The 17,066-nt window shown below is 38.3% G+C and overlaps 1 protein-coding gene across 1 annotated transcript in view; it reads left to right on the plus strand.

Moving 5' to 3' along the window:
• The window catches only part of agps (alkylglycerone phosphate synthase), a 44,620-nt gene that overhangs the window by 4,193 nt on the left and 23,361 nt on the right, over window positions 1-17,066 (plus strand). Inside the window, exons 2-10 of the mRNA XM_038280208.1 lie at window positions 5,409-5,498; window positions 6,843-6,933; window positions 7,040-7,160; window positions 7,257-7,331; window positions 7,992-8,063; window positions 9,025-9,104; window positions 10,247-10,327; window positions 13,927-14,052; window positions 16,544-16,652. Of these exons, the coding sequence (XP_038136136.1) occupies window positions 5,409-5,498; window positions 6,843-6,933; window positions 7,040-7,160; window positions 7,257-7,331; window positions 7,992-8,063; window positions 9,025-9,104; window positions 10,247-10,327; window positions 13,927-14,052; window positions 16,544-16,652 (845 nt within the window). The remainder of the gene's footprint in view (window positions 1-5,408; window positions 5,499-6,842; window positions 6,934-7,039; window positions 7,161-7,256; window positions 7,332-7,991; window positions 8,064-9,024; window positions 9,105-10,246; window positions 10,328-13,926; window positions 14,053-16,543; window positions 16,653-17,066) is intronic.

Below are 17,066 nucleotides of genomic sequence, written 5' to 3' on the forward strand. Positions count from 1 at the left end.
GAAAAAAGAAAAACAGCTAGGGTACAGAGTCACATTTTGGCTTCTCTGTTGCTGTTTTTGGAGTTCTGTCCACTGGTTTCATGTTGGCATCAGATGGTTTACCGTAAAAGCTCAACTTCATTTCCCTCAGCCTTCGTTTCAACAAACCTCTGCGTGAGCCAGATAAGCAGTGCTTAATAATCTCCCTCTCATCTGTTTTCATAGTCCTTTTTCTTTTTGGCTCTTTTCTGTACATTTCTTATATCTTACTCCAGGCTTTTGGAAAGCATTTTCTTTTTAAGTTTCTGTATATTCTCATGGCCAAGATAGAATCTTGTGAGCCGTGCACCTTCACAAGGGAATAAATAGAGTTTTTACCTCAAAAGGTGAACATCTGTTTGAGAAATAGTTTTTCGGCTGCTGCGGATCATAAACCTTGTCGAGCAAAGCAGCTATTGGTTACTTTCCAGGGTGCTTCCTTGTTGTGCTGAAGAGATATGTAAGATAAGCTTTTTAATGGAATCACATATTTGATTTCAGTTTTCAAATCTAAGATGGTGATTGAGGAATTTATGGCTTGCTGAGAAAGTCGAAAATAGTTCAGCTTCTAGAAATGCCTAATGAGTAGGCGTGGGCTCATGTAAGAATCCCACAGTATGTTGAACAGCTAAAAATTATAAAATTACAGTATGTAGTCAAACATTAGTAGAAGTTCATCTAACTGCTGTTACTTAAGGTAGAACATAATGACCACTAAGGCCTCCCTAAAAAAAAAAAAAGTAGCATTTTAATGACTGTAGTTTAATTATGCTCTGAGTCGAAGTAACCTTTTTTATTAATATTCTCATATCGACCTTGGTTAACGTATACAATAGAATCCTATAGACTAATTTACTGTTTGTGTGCTATGCTAGCCATTATTTGTAAAAAACAAAAAAAAAACATACATATACCAAAACTCTTGATCATGGAAATTAACTTGAAAAATGAACCTCCTTGTGTAACCCTCCAACCATGCCTGCCGACAGGGCAATTGTCCCGGGCCAAAGGTAGAGGGGGCGCACTGAATCAGCCCCCTTCATCTTTTGCCACAAATTTTCTTTTTTAAAGATTTTTAAGGAAATTCAATTCATTTATTCTTAAGTTTCATAAAGTCTTTTTGAATTATTACTTTCGATTTTCCACTAGGATATACGGAAATACTCCCACCAGCCATTCCTTCTAACTGGTTATGCCACTGATGCAGTTTCTCTGAAATTTGTCAAGCTGCTATATAGTGGGCGGGTTGCGCTGCAGGTGGAGACAGAAAAATACAGAACCTGAATCTTTCCTCCGTTCACGGTCAGGCAGCAGTGTCACTAACCGATCCGTCCCGGAAGCACGATCCGTTCTGCGCATGCGCCATCACCTCATTTGCGCATCCAGATATACATCCGTGTCGTCCTCGATTTTATTTTGTTAAGAATACCTAAATGGCCTTTTCTCTCCCCAAAAATATTAAAGGTACTAAAATATAATGTGTTATGGGTTAATAATGTATTTCCTGAGAAAGTAAATGCCTTAAAATCCTTTCTGTTTTATCACTCGTCTCTGCCCAATCTGCACCAGAAATTAGATCCTGCGCTATTTAAAGCGGCTAACTTTTTCGGCTTTGGATTTAAACATAAATCTAATATTTCTGAGTTTTATGTTTTTGTTTCATTTTAACCTTATGCGATATAGTGCATAATTTAAAGAGAGGAACGAGTAAAATGCAGATAAACATGGTTTAATCATATTTTGCCGGACTGCTCTAAGCATGTCTAATGATGGCGTCAGAGAAGCAGTTTAACAGAGAAAATGTAAAACGCATAAAAATTGTCTCACAAAAGTCATAAAACATTTTTTATAGATGTGTATTAGTATTCTTTAGTGAGTTAAGGATAGAAATAAGTAGTTTTAGTACCATAATTACATTATGTATGGACACACGGATGTATATCTATTCGTGCATGCACAGAACGGATCGTGTTTCCTGGACGGATTAGGTAGTGGCAAGCAGCTCCATCACTCTCACCTGAGCGGCTCTCACCTGAAGAAGACTCCTCAAGCCGCAGGAACAGCTTTAGATCAGCCTCACTTGCAGTAGACGGTCATAGCTTGTAAGCTCTCTGATGGAGCAAAAAACAGTTTCTGTCAAGGGTTTGTTCCCTATCTTTTCCAAATGAAGTTGTAATTAAGACTTGACCAATGGTATTTGACTTATGTGACTACATGGCGCATTCGTGGCTGCAACAATGCTGCGGTGGAAGTGAATAAATTGACAATCCCTCTGTACTGCCTTAACAGCAGATTTTGAAGAGAGGGTTTTGTTAAACATGTCATACAAGTAGAAATCACACAAGTGAAAATCTATAAATGTGATCAAATCCAATTGGAGCTGGTATGGAAACCAAATGTTCTGCATATTTTATAAATTAAAAACTGAAAAGATCTCTATTTGTAAATGTAAACATTCAAATATAGTTTTTAATCCTTAATTAATAAATAAATATTTTTTCACTTATTTATTAACTATTCAACATGTTTCTCTTTTTTCCAGAAAAGGTTACTTAAAAAATTGAACATTTTACGGGGCCCCCACTCGTCAATTCTTTCGATTTTGTCCGGGGCCCAGCCAAGGCTGTCAGCTGGCCTGCCTCCAACAACCCAATAAGTAGGGGTGTAAATCACACCCACCATGGCGATTCGGTTCAGTATCAATTTCCTGAGCCAACGATTTGATTATTTTTGATACTCAAGAATACATCACGATTCGATTCGATTAATTGCTACTTTTTTTTTTACCTTATAGGCTAGACAATTTTTCAGATTAGAAATAAATCAATTAAAGCTGTAATATCGTTATGCATTTTATTTGAGAAACAACATCAAATAACAGCATCAAAAAATACTGCAATGAGTGCATAGGTGCACTAGCAGATTAAGTAACAAAAATAGGCCTATACTACATTCACTATAGAATAACAATACTCAACTAAATCAGTGCACTGAGTGCAAAAGTGCACTAGCAGCAAATGGTAACAAGCGTGTGTGCAAGCGCAAAGAGGGTAGTGCAGTGATTCCCAAACTTTTTTGGCTCAAGGTACCCCTACACATTTTTCCACCCAGCCGTGGTACCCCTAAACTTATTATATCATTATTTTTCTGTCATTTTTTTCAAAGTAGTAAAGGGAACATAAAATGAAGCCCCTCGCCTTAGAATATATTTGCTTACATCAAAATAAATTTACAAAATTGTTAAAATGTAAAAATGTACATTCAATATAAAACAATCTATGAAAAAATCCTGCGGCACCCCTGTAGTGACCTCGTGGTACCCCTAGGTGCCACGGCACCCACTTTGAAAACCCCTGGGGTAGTGGATAAAGGAAGCGAGGTAGGAGGGCAAAATAGGTTTACCGCCGACGAAGCTCGGGAGTCAGAATTATGTCCAGGAGCAAATGGATAAAAATCGACCTGAAGAAAAGAAGAAAAAAAAACATGAATCGATACTCATATTAAAGTGTCAATGCATTGGATCATTGGCTGTTTGATTGATGCATCGATACAAAACGATTATTATTTACACCCCTACCAATAAAGTTTTTTTTTTTTTAACATTGAACAGATGCAGTGGCCTGTAGCACAAAACCATCCTTTTCACAGCGCGGCTTCACCAGGCAGATACATGACAGTAGGGCTGCAACTAAAGATTATTTTGGAAATCGATTAATCCTTCAACTATTTTTTTGATTAATCGATTAATAATCGAATGGCCAAGGGTTGCTTAAAGAAGATTTTTGCGAAATTAAATCAGGTGAAACTAAAACTTTCCCATTTATGGAGTTCTGGATAGAGCATATTGACAGACAAAAATGTTTTTTTTTTTCATCTTAAACATAAAAATGTTTATATATTTGTTCACCATTTTTATATAATTACTGCTCTAAGTGGGTTGCTCTGTCAGCTAAAGGCATGTTTTACAGTCTGTATACTCCAGTTAACGATGAATCGATTACTAAATTAGTTGACCATTATTTTAATAATCGATTAATCCCAATAAGTCCTATTAATTGTTTCAGCTTTAATGAGCAGAACAACTAAAGGGATTATTTACAGGAGTCTTTCTTTGGAGCAGTCTCTGGGCCGAGTTAGCATCAGCTCTGCGGCGACCTTTTCTACAGATTCAGCACCGACGCATATAAAACATTATGTATATAAAACCCTGGTGTCTAGTGAAATAGACTCATACCTTTTTTTTAATGGGACATTTGACCACAGAAGACATTATTTTTTTTTTTTATGATAAACTCGCTCCAATAGATTGACTTGAGACCCTGAAGCCACAGCTGCCTTTACTGGTACTGAAATAATCCATAACCTCTCGGTTGTAGTAGAAGTGAAGCCCGTCCTGAGAAGATCGGTTTGAATGACTGGAAATGCAACAACCGGACACTTTGATGCAGGAGGTGCTTATTTTTAATCTTTAGATTTGCTCCTGTTCAAGTACTTATTGCTTAGAGGTTGTTTTTTATTCGCTGAGGATAACAAGGGAAAAAAAGCTGGTATCTTGTTATTAAGCTGTCTGCTCAGCTAGCCACGCTAAAGTCAGCTAATTTACAGACATTGCGCCCTGCAGTGTCTTTGCCTTTCACTACATGAGTGTTGTTTCTTTTGTTTGTATGTTTGGTTTTGATCATACGTCTCTAAACAGCTAAATCTGTCTTTGTTGTCAGCAGATAGAAACTGTTTCCGTATTTCAGCCAGCTTTTTTGGCAGTGCACAGCAACAGGTGGGGGAAAGGGAGTTTTTTGTTTGCCTTTTTTCTGAACAATTGATTTCTTAGGGAAGTCTCAGAGATCATAGAATTCGTCTGATGGAAGATTTGAGCTTTAGAAAACCCAAACTTTTACGACAGCATAAGCTGCTCTCTCTCTCTAGATGGTTGTATTTTTTTTCCAATGTGTTTCCTTGGCATAGTGCTGTTCTAAACCAGTGCAAAGAAATCTTTTGATTTGATTATCTCCTAGAGAATATAAAATGTGTGCCGGCATGGCTACTCGACACTTTTAAATCAATGGAAAATGTGTTTCGTAATTTCCAAGATTACAGCGGCTCAACGTTTTGGTTTCTTGGTTGTCAAAATAGAGATTTATATATTTGAGTTAAAGGTACTGCGTTATTGTTTTCCTGATCCTCCTGAGGGGAGGAAGTGTAGCAGAAATATGCAAAACCTTTATTAAAAAGCTCAATAGTTTAAAACGTGCACAAATACTATGTTAGGTCAGAGCACCTGAAAATAACCTTCAAATGTTTTCCTTTTTTTGATAATCTCTCTGATGTTTCTTGTCCAAACTTAAGAGTACCAGTGGCTTTGCAAACCTGTGCCAATATTTATTTTTCCACAGGCAGGAGATTATGAAATGGAACGGCTGGGGATACAGCGACTCCAGGTTCCTCTTCAACAAGAAAGGCCAAGCAGAATTTACTGGGAAAAGGTGAGGTGACAGAATGACTCTTTAGTCCTTTTTCCTTTTTTAAAGCTTCCCTCTGTCTGTGTGACTTAGAGCAGGAGTTATGCAGTGATCTCTTTCACAGCCCCTGCTTTGAACCCAGCTTGTGAAACTAGTCGAGCTCCTCTGTCTCCTCCATTAGTGTGGTGCTACTGCCCCCTAGTGTTTGGCATTTAAATAGTGGGTGTCATTCGAGAAGGTCACCGCTTCTGATTCTTTAGACTTTCTGTTGCTTATTAACAGAGACGACCTTCCACCCTATTAGGTTACTGATCATGCAGTATTGGGTGGAAATGTAAATTTACATGTGTAAAAAGTACAGAGTTGCTGTTTCACTGGATTGAAATGGTGAGAAATGAATCCTGTTTATTATAAATGTTTAGAGTAGGAAGATAACTTGGTCTACATTCTGCGTGCCTTCCACAATATAAGCAGAAGCTGAGATGCTTCTGTGTTTTTCAGTAAAATGCAGATCAGGGGGAACTAGAGGAGCACGCACAAATGTATACCTTCATGGACTCAACAGGATGTTGCATTACAAATTCTTTCCTCTTTCAAAAGCATGTGCTACAAAATTGCTCTCATCCTGTCAACATATCAAAAGTCCCTTTTATTATTTGTTGCTCTTAAATTTTAAAACCTGTGACTTCCCAGCATATTTGTTAGGGTCTCCATCTCAGTCGTTTTTCTTCCAGGACTGAGCAATATTCACCTCAGTCCATGTTTCCATCCACTCTGATTGGCTTTATTGTTCCTCGTGACGAAAGCTGCTGACATGCAGAGTCTACAGATCTGTGTGTAAAAATGAGAAAGTTCAGCGTAGGCCTCTAATTTGTACAAAGCATGTTTTTCATTTTTTAAATTTGCTGTTACAAAAAATAATAACAAATTTCAGCCTCCCTTCATCAATTTGTTGCTCTTACCCTACTGTCACGTGAAACTACTACAGTATTTGGTTTTTATGATTACAGATCTGGAAAAGTTTGAGCAACATGAATATGCATGCAAGGTGCAATATTGAGATCTGCTCTCCTGCTCCTCAGCTTTTGCTGTAGCAGAAGGTTTATCAGGAAAAAATCTGCTCCCCTGTATCTTGGGATGTAGTGCTCCCTAATGGACTGGCCCAGTCTTTGCCAGCAGCTCAATTATGCAAGGAACAGCGAAGGCGATCATAGGAGCTGCACTGTCACTGCTGTCTAACCTCCCCTGACCCCATACTCTACTTTAATTAGTCACAGATTTCTTTTCCCCCACTCAGCCAAGCCACGGATGTACAGGATTCTAGTGTCTATTTTAGAGTTAATGCAGAGACTCTTTTATCCATCACAGGTATAGACTGAGTGGGATGATCATCCCTGGGCTGAAGGACTGGATGGAAAGCACGTTTGGTGCCAATTTGCAGCATAAAACCCAAGCAACAGTAAGTGTAATTACCCCCCCTCCTGCATTACCCCCTCCTTTCCATTGTGTCTTCAGTGAATAGAAGCACACAGCAGCTGAAGCCACAATGTTTTCGTTTGTTACAGCCTGCTCTGAATAGCAGTGCTGTACAGCCTCCTACATTAAATGAGGTCTTTGTGGAGGAGCTGAAGTCTACAGGTATTCCTTTCTCTCACCGGGCAGAAGACCGGGTTTTCCGTGGCCACGGTACGGAAGGAGATGTCAAATTTTTTAAATTTGAATGTTTTGAAGAAAAGAAACAAACATGTATTCATAATATGACATGCTTTCTTTGTGCTGCAGGCCACTGCCTACATGAGATCTTTGCTCTGAGAGAGGGAAAAATCGGCCGTGTTCCAGATATGGTGGTTTGGCCAAGTGAGTGTATAAGCAACGCTATGGGTTAGCAGGGCTGGTGGCGTTGTTTTCCCCTCCACCCACGTAGCATTACTGATCCCCCTGCTGGTTTTGTGATTTAAAGGGTTAATCTCTGCAGAGGCAGGAATATTAATATGTATGAGTGGAAGCTTAATAAGAAGCGTCAGGAGGGAGGATGGTTGTCATCCAATCCTCCACAGTCTGGCCCTCCACAGTACAATCATGAATTATGTTTCTCAGATTGGTTTTCTCTTGATATAGCTGGCAGTGTTTTATCATGCAAATGAGTGTTGACTGATGGCTGGAAGTTGATTAGCAAGCTCCCAAATGGGCAGCAAATCACTAAGAAACATCAGCCAAACTCTGATGCAAACTAGCATGAAATGTTCTCTTTTCAGTCCTTGCAAGCTTAATTATACCTTTCAAATATTTGATCCATAATATTTATTCAGTTTCTCTTTACATCATATATTGTTTGGTCAACTGGCATTAAAGATACCCCAGCTTCTACTTCTGGTGTTTTACTTTAAAGTTTCAAATATTACAGGAAATTCTTATACTATGTTGCTAAAGGTCTTTTATCTGCTGTTTATGAAACTATCCTAAATGTTTTTGTTTTAATGGATGGTGATTTTTAAATGACTGTTGCTTTTCTTTCAGGCTGTCACAATGATGTGGTGAAAATTGTGGAGCTGGCTTGCAAACATAATGTTTGTCTGATCCCTTATGGAGGTAAGCCTTAGAATCAAACGTTTGAATCAACCTTGTTAGATTTTACTTTTTTATGTTTCTTATTTTTAAAAAAACATGCTTTTTAATCGTTTAACATTTCTTTGTGAAGATAAAGCCCATAAAATTGAGATTTTATTTATCCTTCATTTGATGTTCCAATAAAATATTAAACTTATGTCCTGAAACTTCACTTACTACCTCTGTATTTAAAGTATGCCTTATATTTTAATATACTGTTTCTTGTTACTTCAGTATACTATATCCTGATTTCAAAACGGGAATAAAGCAATCTTATAGGGGGATATAATGACATTAGCTGTAGTGAGGATAGTGTGTCGCTCATTTCCTGCAGTGAAATCCTAACGCATCCAGTCACACAAGCTTTAACTTTTCTGCCTTTAATGCCTAAAATATGCTTATTAGACATCTGTAGCACCAATTTGATTAATTGCAGACCTGATTTTACCCATGCAGAAGGTGATGTTAATCAAAGTTTATACGTTGCAAAATAATTGATTTGCTTATTCTTATATATTGTGAAGCAAAATTGTTTTTAGTCAGTTTTTAAATGTTTATCATCGTAATGATAAAGTTCATTGTATTATGTATTGTCCTAGAGATAAATAGATAACAGTGATACCCCTAGAACCAAGTTCTCATGTCCTGGAAAAGTAGAGCAAAGCATGAGGGTTAAGTTTTTAGACTGAATCCTGTTTAATGTTTCCCCTTCTTTTAACTCTCTCTGGGTCTTTTATGTGGCAAAAAGAGAAGCTTTCCCATTAAGGATTGTTTAATTCCAGTTAAAAGGTTTTTTTCTTGAAGAGAGTCCTGCCGCCATCAACCAGGGCGCCTAATGTAACTCAAACAACCCCTGCTTTCACTTATACAACCCTTACTGTGATGACACAGGACCCGTTCTGAGAATAAGGTGTGTTTTAAAAGGATTGTTTCTTACTTTCAGGTGGAACGAGTGTGTCTAGCGCCCTGGAGTGCCCACCAGAGGAAACTCGATCTATCGTCTCATTGGATACCTCACAGATGGTAGGTCAATACTAGTTTCTATACTGAATTAAACATTCCACGTATTGTCAGGACTGCTTAGATTATGAGATATTTCTCATCTCAGTTTTGTCTAAATTGCGTTCCTTTGTTCAATAACCTTTAATGTGTGCAGTATGTGAATAAAAAAGACCAAAGTCCCTTACATTAGATAGTTAGAAAATATAAATAGCATTTTGACTTAGAATGCAAAACGCCATGTTTGGAGGGATCACCCTGAACACCTCGGATATGCTGTGAAACCCAGCGGTGGCAGTATTATGCTGTGGGGTGAGGCTTTTCTTTAGAAAGGACATGTAGAAATAGGAGTAGAATTTTATTTTAGCTAATTTATCTTCAGTTTTATGCCGCAAAAATCCAGTCTTTAGATTTTACAGATTTGGTCAATTTAAGAGGAAAATCTTTACAATTTAAGATTTTATCAAACTACACTCTTGGGGGGTGAATAGGAATGCATCCTACAATTCCTGAATTTGAATCCATTTAAATAATTAAAGTAAAACACTGTAGCCATGATTATTATTTTCCAATGTATAAAATGTGCTGCAACCCTTTGATCCAGACTCACATAGAGGTGATATACAAGCTGTTAGGATGCTGTTGGATCTGTTTTGTGTCATGGAGATCGGTGTTGGGTGTCAGGGGCCAGAGGTAAAGCGGCTGCCATGAGAACACATTAAAGTAGCACAGTGATAAAAACATAAAGTTTATTACCTCTGAGGAGTGATTGATGGCAGGGATGGGATGACTTCCTGCCAGTAGGGGTGAACTGGAAGCCCAGGGGATCAAACAAGACGCTTGTAGTCGGATTTAAATGTTGACTTCAATTAAGATGACCATTATCTTTGTCCTGTAGCACATCTGCTTGCAGTTATCTCTAAAAATCCCTATGGAAACAAAATATGAGCATCGTAGAAAGAGCGGCGTTAGCAGACTGGTTTCTAAAGAGCGCCGTTTGTTGTTTTCACTATGCCTGAAGCTTCGTACAGTCAGATGGAGTTTGGACGGTTTCCATTACAGCCATTGAGATGAGACGCCACCTTACACATATTAAAGCTATGTCAAGGTTTAAAGCATTCGTTTAAAATGTTTAACTTCCTCTTTAATGTCCTTGTTTCTTCCAGAACCGTATTTTGTGGATTGATGAGCAAAACCTGACTGCACATGTGGAGTCTGGCATCGTCGGTCAGGATCTGGAGAGATTGGTAAATACAGCTTATACATCCGTTATTATTTACACAAAGATCTAAGCCAAACTATAAACTATGCCAGCAGTCCAGCTGGGTGTCCTTTTTGGTACTGCTGGTTCCTCCAGGTTGACCTTGGCTCTCTTTACATAGTAGATTTCCTAGGATATAGGAAGGTAGAGAACAGAGTGCTGTAGGAGAGAGATTAGTGAGTGAGACGGTGGTCGTGAGCAGATGGCACCATCAAGCTAATTCAGAAAAATGGAGTGGGAGCAGGCGTTTGATGTAGAGGAATGCGTGAGCCGCATCTAAAGCAGACGACACCTCTGCATTTAGACTGAACCAGGGTGATGGAGCAGATGGGTCTGGAATATAAACTGCTTTCCAGAGGGTGGATGTGATAAAACAAAACCTGTCTTTACTTTGGTGCTTCTGGGAAGTACTGTTCTTATTGTTAAAGGTCTTTATTCTCAGGACTGTTCTCAGCCGTGGCTTTGATATGCTCCTAATAACCTGAGCAACCTTCTGGGTGCCTGAGGGGCAGTGCAGAAATGCATAATCTCCTAGAAGGTCTGTTTTTCACAGACTGCTAATGGCACATCATTTTATATTGTGTTAAAATGATATTGCATGAAATGTCTATAAATACAGAGAGATAAAGGGTTAGATATTATCCAAATGTCTGATCAGACTCATGATCTCTGCCTTTTTAAATAATACCTAGCTTATGCTGGAGAATGGAGTAGAAGGGTATAGACAGTGTCTATACAAAATTTCCAAAGTGGGGAAATTCAGGTGTCACACATAACAGAAAAAAAATGTGCAGCATTCTTGGCTGACTGGAAAAACAACAAAAAGTGTGTATGTGACAGTTCTTGATTTCAGATAAAACAAAAAACAAAAAAAAAAACAGAAATTTCACAAATAAAACTGAGCTAAATCTTTATAAATGACAACATGGATGAAGAAAATCTCGGTCTTGCAAAGTAGATCTGCTTGACACCAGGAAAACATATGATACATAGATAAATTTAATACTGAAATGGTTTGGTTTCAATAACATTGGTTACGATGATCTGTCTATTAGAAACCATAGACTCCTAACAGTGAGTTCTCTAAAATATAGTTTTCTGTTTAATACTTGCATAGTTTTAACTATGTTTTATTGAAACATGCTTTTATGTTTAAATTCAAGCTGAGTAGTTGCTTTATCATAGATTATTTAATATTAGCAAAATAATTTCTCAGGCTAATTAAAACAAGTTATAATAGACATCATATGTGCACACAGAGATCATCAGTTATGTTTCCTGCTAAGCAGTTCTCTCTTATATTGTTGCTATACACACCCATATTATGAAGATTTGTGTTTTTATGTATTGGACAAACTTGTTTCTCTGTCTGATCATCAACTATTGCAAAACAAACAACTTCAATTTGCACAGCCACTTTGTACAATCATGGCTGGTTTTCTGTAACCTTGCACTGCAAGCTGGATTGTCACAAGATTTGAGTCCTAGCCAGGGCATTACAAACACGGCTACGCTGGAGGACTTACCTGTCGACACCGCCATTGACTTGATTTTAGCTAAAATAGCGACAATCTCTCAAGGAGCAACGAGAAGCACTTTGTGCATTTTTAGATAGCTTTTCTTCCGACAAGATTTGGAAAAAGTTTGATTTATCAGCTTACTCTAGTTGTGAAAACACTCAAGAAGCTACAGATGAATCCTATTGTGATCAGCATGTCTCCGTTGGTGGCTCCAATTGGCTGAAAGCGTATTATGGAAGGCGGGTATCCGCTGTCACGTCACACAATCAGCTCGAAGTATTGTAGTAAACGTCCCTCCTTTTCATGTACAAACTGAATGGCAGCCATCCCAGATGGATAAACTAGAACTAAGTTCTACACATCTCAGTATCTCAATCTGGCTACTGCAAGGTTAGGTTTTCTGTTTGTTGCTAACTTAACTCTGCTGTTGGCTGTTCACATTATATTTGCTTATCTGAAAAATCTGTTTGTTTTTTTAGGGACCTAAATTCACAGATCTTTCCTCCAATAGCTTCGATGGCTTTTACCGCTATTTAGCGCTAGAACTGCTATTATTCTATGAATTTTGTCTTTAACAAAATAAACATAAAATATTTAGATTAAAAGAGAGGAGTCTGATGATTAACGATTCTTCGTGTAAGGGTTCAAACATGGTGACTTCAAACCAAGAAGGATCAAGATGTAAACTTATTAAAGGTCTTAACTGTGGGTGTTAGTAGTGCATATCTCTAGACTCATATTGATTGATTGACTTTAGTGATCTCAAAGTGGAGAAATTTTCCCGTTGTATCAGCTCAAATAGTCAAAAAAGAAGAATGTGCCAAAGGAAGAAAAAGGTGTATGGGATATATATACAGTATATACAGTGCATCTCTATATGACAGTTTTTTTGTTTTGTTTTTTTATAAGAGGATTATTATACAGGGTTATTGCGCAGGGTGTTTACATGGTTATTTATATAGATAGATATTTATATTTGTATATATATTTATCACCTGGTGTCAAATATAGACAGACAGATTATTGCAAAGGGTGTCAAATAGTAAATTGCACATTATGCTAGCGTTGCGCCGATGCCATTTTTTTTTTTTTGGCCCCGATACCTGGCTGTGCAGTATTGGCCGATACCGATACCATCTGTTTGAAATTGATGTGTGTGTGTGTGTGTGTATATATGAAGAGCTGAATACTATTTGGATGTAAAATAATTGCCATCATTGCTTTGTCAAGCTGCTGCCTACCTTTGTGAAACAGGAAAAAAAACTAATACAAAGTGAATCCAGTAGAACTTTTTATTGCCTACCTGGAATGGGTGACAATAGTTGAATAAACTTTTGGCTCTCAAAATGGTATCGGTGGCCTATTTGTTGGTAATCGCCGATACCGATACCACCATTTTAGTGCTGGATCGGGGCCCCTCCCGATACTGGTATCGGTATCTGTGCATCACTACATTATACATTGCACAAGTTATTGCCGTTGTGGTCCTGCATAGTTGTCCTGGAGAAGCTCCTGTTAGATGAAAACATCTGTTGCTGTCAGGAAAAACAAAAAACTTTACAGGTGCATCCAGAATTGAATAAATAAGTTAGGATTTGGTCACGAAATTAAAGTAATTAACAATAATAATGCACTTTAAAGCTTTTATGTTTTGAGATATTTATTGCTTTTTTAACACCGTATGTGATGATATGACAGTTGATGATCTCCAGTAGATTATAAGTTAATAATGGTGTATATGATGTGTTTAAAAGAAGGCTAGTCCACTTTAAACCATTTTTTTTACATGAAGACCCTTACTGTTTGTTTGTTTTTCCCCTCTGGGCTTATGAAGCTGCTGTAAATATCTGCATAGCTATAAAGCCTTACTTTTTACTATAAATGCTGCTACAGAACAGTAATTACACCCCCCCCACTCTTTTTTTTTTTTTTTTTGTTGGTTTTTGTCATTAAAACATTCTTGTGGGTTCAGCGCATCAAATGTTTTCCAAACATTTTGCCTTCTTTTATTTATTTGATTTTTTAGCCAACACAACAGACACATGCTCTTTTACTTTTATCGCAGCTTAATGAGAGCGGCTACTGTACAGGGCACGAGCCCGACTCCATGGAGTTCAGCTCCCTGGGGGGTTGGGTTGCTACGAGAGCCTCGGGCATGAAGAAGAACATCTATGGCAACATTGAAGATCTGGTGAGTCACCTCCCTTCCCTTTGGCCATGCTGTGTGTTTGATCCACTCCACGCAATGAGGGAACACAAGTTCCTGCGCAGTAATTAGAGAGAAAGCAGGGCTGTTTTTGACTCGTCCTTCACTTATAAACTTATATTTTGCAGTAGTTGTAGAATAAGTTATGAAAAGCACACTACATGCAGGATTGTTAGACATCTTGGAAAAGTATGGAAATGGGTTTAAAGTGTTTTTTTTTAAATATAGATAAGAATGGATAATGACTTTTCTTCCTCATTATTTTCTTTCCCCTTTTTTCTCCTTCCTTTCTTCCAGTTTTGGTTCTTAACCTTTGTTCCATTGTTTTTACATACCTTTCTTCTTTTTTTCTTTCCTTTTGCTCTTTGTTGCAAGCATTAACACTATCTAAATATCAGACATGGTTACATGCTTAAAATTACTGCTTTTAAACTGAAAAGATTGAAATTCTAATGCTGCGTTCACACTGGGCGCGTTCTGGGCGTTAAAGCATCTGGTTTACATGCTAATTCTAAGGGGGACAGTGTCGAGTGGTACAGCAGTGCGTTCGAGCCTTGGGAGCAGCGCATTCCGAGCATTCTGGCATCCGAGTGTTCGAGCTGGAATTCGGTACATTGAACTTTTGCCGCTGGATGCCGGAGCATTAACCAATCAGAAAAGCTGATCCACTATTTTTTTGAAGGAGACAGACACTACTGCTGAATCTCAAACCGCTCCCTAACCACTAACACTGATCTATCAAGTCTCAGTCGCAATAAAGTCAGACTCCAAGCTGTGATAGCGACCTTTCCTCCAATGGAAAAATAAATCAGTCGTTGCTATGGCAACAAAGTTACGGCCCATGTGCGTGGCTGTAGCTCTGTGGCGCAGGGTGACATAAAATCAAGCATTTGCCCCTTTCTTAAAACAAATGTATACAGTCAAATAAAACTATTTCAAAGAGGACCTTCCATTTTGGAATTAATTACGTTTCTTTTCATAACCTAACTTGTGGTTTTTCGTCAGTGTGAGGAAGCTGCAGCAAACCATCGAAGCTTACATTTAAATTAACGCATTTCCTTCGGCATTAAGCTGCTGTTACACCTACTGCCAAATTCCAGATGCCTGCACTGATGTAGACTCACTATTTAAGGGCTGGATGGTCCACTCGCCCTACCCACTGTGGTTTGGGATGGCAGTTTATGTGGCGGACCCTCCCGAATGGAGTGTAAGTGCTCAGGGTTAGTGCTTAGGGTCCGTTTTAGGATCGGCCTACCTTCAAGCTGTTACCACCTTTGCAGACAGTCTGCATATGAAAAATAAGTAAATATTGAGGGAGTAAGTTAAATTTAAAAACAAACATGGAGGAATGTTTTGTTATGTAGAAGGAACAAAAAGGGAGCTCTGATCATTACTGCTGCACTAAAACATTTTTTATGAGCTATGGCGAAAAAGTTCATAAATACCCAAATTAACAAGAAATGTTAAAACCTAACGGTGAAAAATATCCAGTTGTATATTCTGGTACTTGCAGTTTTTACCACGAACCTTAAAATCTCTTTATATTCACTTCCAGGCACTATGAACGGTGCTTTGTCAGAACATCATACATGGTCAGAGAGGCATAATTGTTCTAATAGGCAGGCTTGCACATGCTAACAGACAATTACTCCCACATTGAATTTTAGCAGCAGTTTACTGACCAGCAAAAATATGTTTATTTTAACTTTAAAAAAAGAAAATCAGCTTTAAATCTACTGTTATTTCTTGGACGTAGAAACAGCCAGACATTAAAGTTTTAGGGATGTTGAGAGAAGAACCATATTAGCCAATATTAATTTAAAATAAGTTACTTTAGTAGTAAAAAAAAACGCGTGCAGGAATTTAAATTTGGTTACATTTTGTATTACATGTTTACAATCCTAGAAATCATTGGCTGTGTTTTATATCGTGACTCGGAATTCATTTAGGTTACATAAAAACGAATCATATGCCGATCTGACAGCATCTTCTGTTCTGATAAGAACAATGGCAGCGGGAAATCCTCGAAGCTGCCGGCAGCAGAGAGCGTTCAGCGGTGATTGAGGTCTGGCGCTCTGAACAGGAACTGCATATTTTAGTGGGATCATAATCCTGATGAACTGACTGCACAGAGGATGTTTGGAGGTGGACTTAAAAATATGTTAAAACTATTTTCCCAACTTAAAAATTAAATAAAGCCAAGCTGCTCTCTAGTGTGAAGCTACAGAATAGGGCAGATAAACAACCAGAGTGCCGAGCATCCAGACCGTCAAAGCATTAAAGCAAAGTGACCACAGTTTGATCCAGCATCCAAATTTTTGCTTTTCCACATATTTGACGCCCATAACGCCTTTGGTGTGAACACAGCATTAGTCTGAAGTATTTCCATGGAAAATCTTTAGAAACAATGAACATGTCAGCAGCACTTGGTCTGTAACCAAAGAATTAACACCCTTATTGTCCTCTGATTGAATAGGTGGTTCATATCAAGATGGTTACTCCTCGAGGTGTGATTGAAAAGAGTTGTCAGGGACCGCGGATGTCCACGGGTCCAGACATTCACCACTTCATCCTTGGTTCAGAAGGTTTGCCTACTCGCTCACGTGTTTTCAGTACACATTAACGTGTGCATATCTGCAGAGACTTTGTGTTAAAACAGTAACATCAGGGCAGTTCTCATGTGCTCCACTTCTTTCTTACACATTAACTAGGTTTTGTATAAACTAATCTAAGGTAGTATTTTCTGAGAAAAGGGAGTTTTGCTGCTCTTCATCTGCAGTGCCCTGTCCTTGTGAATGTCCACTGAGAATAGCGCCATATGCCAAGTTTCCCAACATAATGAGGGGGTTCAGAGAGGCTCAGCACTGCTATGTTAAACAGCTGTGGATGCAAACTTTAGATTGGCTGTGAAGAGCTCAGCAATCTGCTCCCTGGTTTGGCTGGAGAGTGCTGCATAAGTCTCAATTTGTGTTGATTGGATGTGCAAAGCTGTATGTAAG

Source organism: Cyprinodon tularosa, unplaced genomic scaffold (assembly GCF_016077235.1).
Source record: "Cyprinodon tularosa strain WSP-4 unplaced genomic scaffold, ASM1607723v1 ctg158, whole genome shotgun sequence".
Lineage (NCBI taxonomy): Eukaryota > Metazoa > Chordata > Actinopteri > Cyprinodontiformes > Cyprinodontidae > Cyprinodon > Cyprinodon tularosa.